General features: G+C 40.2%; 1 protein-coding gene across 1 annotated transcript; it reads left to right on the top strand.

Moving 5' to 3' along the window:
- Positions 1-1,201: 1,201 nt before the first annotated feature.
- Positions 1,202-1,999, top strand: LOC122008835 (shaggy-related protein kinase theta-like). Its single transcript, XM_042564699.1, has 4 exons — positions 1,202-1,261; positions 1,336-1,419; positions 1,575-1,677; positions 1,758-1,999. Exons 1-4 carry the CDS (start codon positions 1,202-1,204, stop codon positions 1,808-1,810), a joined length of 300 nt encoding a protein of 99 aa, XP_042420633.1. The 3' UTR covers positions 1,811-1,999.
- Positions 2,000-8,138: the final 6,139 nt, after the last annotated feature.

The raw sequence follows: 8,138 nt of genomic DNA, 5'->3' as shown, positions 1-8,138 counted from the left end.
TTGATTTCATTTCCAATTTAATATGCTGAATGGCAATTAATTTGGATTAAATTATATGTTTTTTTTGTCTTCGAAACCTTCACAAGAAGTTGATGTCAGGAGAGATTATTGAGAAAAAGATTAATGATATAGAACAGGTGTCTAAAAGAAGCTTCTAGGATAATGATCCAGATGTTATTAGTGCGTTTGGATGCTTGTTGACCTGTGCAGCTCCAATGAAGAAAATGTTACGAGTAGAATGCTTGTAGATTTCATATCTCGGGTTAGTGGTGAATTTTTTTTTTTTTTAATTTTTTACCAATGTCCTTCAAGATGTTTTAGATCTTCTACAATATGACATTTGACACCTGCTATTTTCTAAAAGGAAATAATTGCTGCAGACTGGTATAGGTGATCCTTGTCATGCTGTCTTTCATTTGCCAACTATGTCTACTGAAAGTCACACCATGCATTTTGTTGGTTGATGTAGTTGGACTGATCTTTGTCTCTCTCTCCTGGTTGTCTATTTGCTGCTTTCCCTGTTAGAATCATACAGTTCCATGCTATTAATTGCCCAATGACTTGATGTTGAACTTTGTGTAATTCCTGGAATATGCAGCTAAAGGTGAACTCTACAAGGAACTACAGAAGTCCAAATGCTTCAGTGAGAGGCGAATTGCCACAGTGAGTTCTTTGCAAACACACACTAACGGTTATCAGTGTATGAGCTTTTATCTATTATTGCCAATGAAGGACTAACACTCTAATCATGTACCCATAGAATTTGCAGTTCCTTTCTCACTGTATATAAAAGTGTTGTGCATTTGCAAATTTAATGAGGCTAGTGTGTCTGCAAACTTGAACAAACGTTCTGATAATTTATAAGCTTTATGTGTTTTTTTAGAAATGCCTTAAGGTACTTCTTAATGAATTTTCCCATGTTGTCTAGGTACTTCTATAGATTCTTCCTCATGATATTTTTGTTTATCATGGCAACGTCCAGAAGTCTATGGCAGCCGCTTCTGCTGAGGGTGGCCTCGATCCCATACTTGCCTACACTGCCGGAGTAGAGATCGAGCAGCTGCAGTGGTCTTCCTCCCAGGCCGACTGGGTTGCCATTGCCTACTCCACTAAGCTTCAGATTCTGAGAGTTTAATGGAAAGCAAATGGATATTAGAGCAGTAAACAATGAACAATAAGATTTTGTTCAGAATTCAAGTCTATGAACCTAAATTATTCAGAATTCAAATTTCCATGCATTAAAGGTCACCCTTGGCATAAGGTAGCTGAACCTGTAATATAATGATGATCCTCCTAGTAATCCAAACAATAACGCACCATGTCTACAACATGTAGTTTTTTGCAAATTCTGTACCCCCCGAGGTAATTGATCTTGTGTCAACACTACTTCAATACTCACCTAATTTGTGTCTTACAGCGGTAAGTATATGATACATCCAAATAAAAATAAAGTTTTTCTGTTTCACTTTCATAATGTCTTCTCTACATCTTGATAGTTTCTATTTTGATCATTAATGGTTTGCCATTGGTATGTATTCTAAGTGACATAAACATGTTTGTCATCATTGATATAGTTGGAGGTCTGCTCTCATCCATTCTTTGATGAATTGAGAGATCCTAACACATGTTTGCTTAGTGGCAAACCTCTTCCTCCTTTATTCAACTTCACATCTAAAGGTAATGCCTTGTTCACCTTCCTGTCTAATCGTCGTCCATCCGTCGATGGTCCTTTAAATGAGATTTAAACATGTTTGCAGAGCTTGAAAGCGCTTCTCCTAAACTAGTTCGACGCCTCCTACCCGAGCATTGAACTAAACTCGGGGTCAAGAAGTTTAGGCCGAGTTTGGTAGAGAGCTTCTTTTCCAGTTTTCCTGATGTGGTCAATGGTTGGAATTCAAGACGATAAACAAGAAGCATTTCAGTTTTAAGGCTGCAGTGTGTGCTTGAAGTGCAAGATTTTGCGGAGACTTGAAGAGACAGGGAAAGAGAAAGGATTCCTTCTGCAGCAGACAATCTTGAATTATATCTGACACTACTGACGGCCATCTTATAATTGATCGGAGACATGAAGGGGGTAGAGCAAGAGAAAGGTTCCTTCTTCCGCAGTCAGTTTTCTGTTGCATTACCATTGACCATTTCTTGAACGTACGTAGCCTCGTTGTACAACCCCAACAAAATCTTATTGTTCATTGTATTGTTGTAAAAAGAATATTTATGTAATTTATGAATATTTGTGTATTTTATGGATGCTGTTGAATGAAGAATATTTGTCTAATTTGTGAATATTTGTGTATTTTTTTGGTTACTGTTTCGAAAATCAAATTTGTACTGTTAAAAAATACTGATATTACATCGGTTTTCCACCGTTGCAAAACCAGTGTTATTAACTAATATTACATCGATCGTATACTGCTGCCAAAACTGGTGTTATTAACATATAATACTACATCGGTTTTACACTGTTGATGAAACAGTGTCATTAAGTGATACTACATCGGTTAATAACCGATTCGAACACCGGTGTCATTAAGTGATACTACACCGGTTTTAAACCGATGTCTAAAATGGCAGACTTTTTACATCGCCTTCATAGATATCGGTCGAAAATGTAATAGATACCGGTGGAAAACCGATGTCTATGAGGGTTTTTATTGTAGTGTAAATTAAGGATTATCATTTTAGATGATTGTATTGAGTTGAATAATGGGCTGGTCAGTTTATTATTAGATGTAACTGTTATAAGAAGTAATCCGCTTTTTTCCCCAGAAATATAGCTTCATTGTTCTAATAAGATTATCATTTCAGATTATCATTTTGAAAATTGAAATAATGTTTAGGATCAAAAGAGTGCGATAGAGGGAGGGGGGGGGGGGGGAATATCGTGCTTTTAAAAATAATTCTTTTACTTTTTAAAATAAAAGTCATGCAGCGGAAATAGAAAACACAATTTGGCTACTTGGTTCGAAACCTAGGTCGACTTCTACTCCAAGGCTTGTGATGTGCATTGATTATATACACTTTTATGCATGTTTGGGCGCACATCTACTTGTATTTCTTTTGGATAATCTATGCTTATCGCACCCTATTTCTTTATAATGTCATACTTCCATTATATTTTGTTCGGAGATCTGTTTTTTGCTTGTTTTTGTTGATAGGATACTATTTGAAGTGAAAATGGAACAAAAACACATACAGGAGCTTGGGTCGTGTAAGCCACACGACCGTGTGGCCATTATCATGCCTTGGCCGTGCCAGCACTTGATGCGAAGAAGGGCACGTCCATGTGCCCCACATGACCGTGCCAAATGACACGACCATGCCAACATTCCAGTGGTGACGAAGGTCACGGCCGTGTGAATCCACACGGCCGTGTGACCTCGGCAGAGAAGAAGATGGCTACGACCGTGTGAGCCACATGCCCGTGTGAGTCAGCCAGAGAAGAAGCCGTGTGAGGCCTTGTGGATTCCAGATGGTCGTGTGACAAAGAACACGGGACGTACCGCGCCAAAATAGAGCTGTGCTGAATTCTGGGAAGATTACAGACCGATCATAATTCGGCCATAACTTTGCGCTCCGTTGGAGTTTCGGGATGTTCTTTACACTGAAACGTAGCTGACTTCAAGATTTACAACTTTTATTCAGATCCAACAGAGAGAAAGCATTGTCTGCCTGTGCTAAATGGCACGGCCGTGCCTCCCAACCGTGGGTTCAATTGGACCTCCGCCCAGACTGCAGACTAAACTTTGAACCGCCATAACTTTCGGCTCGGTTAGATCCATGGATAGATCCAAGTGTCAGATTGAAGATAATTTCAAGATATACAACTTTGGTTTAGGATGAAGTACGAGAAAACCTGGTTTAATGGGTGAAAAACCTGGTTTACCGGACCCCTATAATCCTGGTTTTCCTGGGCAGCTTGGAGGAGGTATAAAAGGGTCAAGATCCCCATTCTTTTCTCTCATCTTTGGTTTGGGATTTCGTCCCTCTCCTTGGGGAAGGGTTCTCCCCTTCTGGGGGAACTCTAGAGCTTCATCCACCACCATCCCTTGACGTTCCGTCCATCTCCAGAGCAAGGAGGCATTCCCAAGACATCAGAAACCTCGGCAAGCATCTCTTCTTCCCCTTCTTCTCACATCAAGGGTTGTAAGTATGCTTTAATTTATGTTTTGGGGTTGTTCTTCCCTCACAATGGAGTAGATCTCCTTTTCTATGGGTGTAAGGAGTAGTTTTGATGTATTGATTGATGTATGAACTAGTGTACGCTAATTTCCTTGTTCAATGAAGGTTTTATGCCATGCTCTACTTATGTTGTGCCTCTTATGTGTTTGATAAAGCGTGTGAATGGTATAAGCATGTAGACATAAGGGATTTATCTCCTTGTTAAGGATGCTACTAGACTGGATAACCGGGGGTCCTTAGTGACAGAGGATACCCATTCAACCGGACATATTATGCCCATAGTGACAGAGAACATCGATACTTACCCAATTTCTAGAGTCAAAAGATGTTAACATAGGGATTAATCCTTAAACATGGAGGGTAAGGAAGTGACTATGCATTAGGGACATAATCCTACATCATAATGAAACTGAAAACCTAGAATCCATCTCCCAAAGCACAATTCCCTCAAAGATCGATTCTCTCATCCTTCTCTTTCTCTCTTCAATCACTCTCGTTAGTTTGCAAGCGCCAAAATCAAATTTCGACCGTCTAGATCACTTACTTTGCGACATCTCTATTGCTTAATTAACAGTTCCTGTGGATTCGACAAACTAACTAGTAACGGTTTTAAGATCTGATCACCAACTACAAATCACCAAATCCACAAATATCACACATGACACTCCCTATGTCACCATTAATGATAAAACTAAATAATAGATCATCAAGACAAATATCTACTAATAGATCATCAGAAACCACATATCTCAACATTTAATCTAACAATATCCATCAATCTCAAACCATCCTCAACATCAATCAAACCTGGTAACTTCCGAGTGACCAATTATCATTATGGTGCACTATCAAGATGTAGAAATATATCACCATCCTGCCTTTAATGTATGACTATTGAAGTCTAAGGGATATCCCTTGACTTCTTGATTGATAATCTACAACTCTCCAAATGGTAGAGATATGGTCAATCCAAAAGATATGAGTATAAAAACTCTACTAATCCCATTAAAAAATATCTAAAGCGTATGTCAAATCTCATCCTTCAGATACTCAAATATCCACAATAAAGAAATGACAACACAAAGTCCAAAGGTCACTCAACCTCCTAACTAAGAGTCTATCCAATAAGGGGGATATCCAAAACTCTCATAATCATGCATGTAAAATGTCCTCCAATAATTGTCAATAAAAGATCGAACACTCTGATCTGAATGATAGACTTCAAGACCTTGGGTAAATGATCATGTTGTCAAGGTCATGAGTTATTTGTGGAGATAATGATCGTTGAGTCGTCTAACCATTGTGTTGTAACCCATCATAATACGATTGCTCCACTTGAGATTCAGTAACCTCTAGTGTCTAGCAATGTACACATGGGTAGAGGAGCACTATCACTAGATAGTTGGTCGAAATAACTATCGATTAATGCTCCACTCCGCGAGAATCATCATCTGGTATTTCCACTCGATGATGGTGGAACTTCATAGGTATTAATCAACTAACACCATGTTCTCAACATAATTACGGCTCGTACATCTTTAGGTATCATCGAAGATATCTAATCATATCTGATCAGTCCATGAGTCAGGATCTCCCATAGAACAATGTTAGGCGAGTCAACCGACCATCGCCTTATATACCATTATGCTACCGCGGGAGATGATAAGTACTCTCTCTCAAAATGCCTCAAAATAATCACCAAATGAGGCCTTGTTTCTCGAAGAATCTTCGGTGTTTTTTGACAATTAAATGCTAAACCTCTTAAGTGTTAAGTAGTTAGCTCAACACTTTTCCACATTAGTCAGGGTCATCTATCTGAATGTATCTTCTAGGTTAACGAACCAAGTACATATAGTCTATGGTCAAAGTTCCCATGGAATAGGATGCATCGATCCTCTTTAGATTGGTCGAGCCCATAATGGTGTATATCTAACTCAGCCCTTTTTATGTCTGTACAAGTTATGTACTCAAAGGTGTCTCTCAGATTATCTAACCAAGTATAAGTATCCCAAGGGTCAGAATCTCTATGAAATAGAGTAAGTCGGTTCTCTACTGACCGAACTAATAAGAGTATATAACTATATCCTTCACCAGACTAGTAGTAGCCTAGGTTGGTATGGTTGGGGGTATCTCCTGATACTGTAATCTCTGATCTCCAGAAGAATGTTAACAGACTCCTACCTTCCAATTCGGTATCAGTTGGTGCCACAGAAGAATCTATCTTCTCTGCATCAGATCCGTTTGCGCTAAGCCCTGGGGGCAAGTTGGGACCGTAACTACAATTTCCTCGTCGTGTTGTCATTATCCATTTGCCTCCTTTGTCAAATAGCAAATCTATCACAGATCTATCTGAAGATGAGGCAATCGACTCAAGCAAATCAAACCCACCTGATCAATCCTTCTCTTCATCTCTTTGCCTCCTTCGCCCCTAGCACAAAGGTGACCCTTCGCATTGCCCTAATCTCTTCTTCGCACGATTCTAATTTCTTTGATCACACCTTCATCAAGCGGTAGATCCCTGAGCTGAGGCGATTGACCTCGACAGATCGAAGCATCTCTTTGCCTCCTTCGCCGCCACCGTTGAGATGACCCCTCGCATTGCTAGAATCTCTTCAATCCTTTTCACCTATGGTACTTTGAAGTTTATTCCTCTTTCTCCGATTAGCTGCTTGTTAGTTGTTTTCATGCAGTTTCAGACTTTCGTTGCCACGAGTTTACAAAGTTTCATTTTTTATGAACTCCTACAGTTTTACTTGGCCGATGCAACCCTTGTTAGTGTTTTCATAGGAAAAACATGTTTAGAATCTAAAGATTAATATGACTGCTTTAAGAAGTTAACTGCTTCTTTTCAGAAAAATAGCTTATTTGTTTTAACACTACAAGAAAAACCCTCATAGACATCGGTGAAACAACAACAGTTTTAAGCAAAAACCGATGTCTTTGAGTATTTTACACCAGTTTTTTTAAAAATCGGTGTCTATGAGCGCAGATTTTCGCTCATAGACATCGGTTTTTTAGCTGATGTCTATGAGCGGCTTTTTTTTTGTTAATAGACACCGGTTTTAACAGCGGTTTTTAAAACCTGGTGTTAATGAACCAAAAAAAAAATAATTTAATTTTTCCACCAACCAAAATTTACAACACTTCACAAAGTTCCCTCCAAACCTAAACCAATATCGCGCCCCTTCTCTCACCCTAAACCTAAACCTAAACCTAAACCTCCGACCATCTCTCTCAGCCTCATCTCCCTCTTCCCCTTCCTGGATCTCTTCCCCTTCCTGGATCGACGCCCCTTCCTCTCCCGATTAGGATCAAAACCACCTGCTTCGGTCCTAAGCAAAATCGTAGCATAAATTGTATCTCGCAGCAAAATCGCAGCATAATGGTCCTGAAACCAGTTTCTTTCGATCGAGCCAATATCGCTCCTCTTCTCTCACCCTGAACCTAAACCTAAACCTAAACCTCCGACCATCTCTCTCAGCCTCATCTCCCTCTTCCCCTTCCTGGATCTCTTCCCCTTCCTGGATCGACGCCCCTTCCTCTCCCGATTAGGATCAAAACCACCTACTTCGGTCATAAGCAAAATCGCAGCATAAATCATATCTCGCAGCAAAATCGCAGCATAATGGTCCTGAAACCAGTTTCTTTCGATCGAGGTGATGGCGGACGTGCAGATGGGGGAGACGGAGACCTTCGCGTTCCAGGCGGAGATCAACCAGTTGCTGAGTCTCATCATCAACACCTTCTACTCCAACAAGGAGATCTTCCTGTGCGAGCTGATTAGCAACGCCTCGGATGTGAGACATCGCTGCTTTCCATGTTGCTGCTCCCCTTTTTTTCCCGTGTTGTCGTTGCTGAAGCAAATCGTGTGACTGCAGGCACTCGATAAGATCCGATTCGAGGGTCTCACCGACAAGAGCAAGCTAGACGCCCAGCCGGAGCTCTTCATCCACCTCGTG

Source organism: Zingiber officinale, chromosome 1A, assembly GCF_018446385.1.
Source record: "Zingiber officinale cultivar Zhangliang chromosome 1A, Zo_v1.1, whole genome shotgun sequence".
NCBI classification, from domain to species: Eukaryota; Viridiplantae; Streptophyta; class Magnoliopsida; order Zingiberales; family Zingiberaceae; genus Zingiber; species Zingiber officinale.
This window is presented reverse-complemented; position numbering and strand designations above follow the sequence as displayed.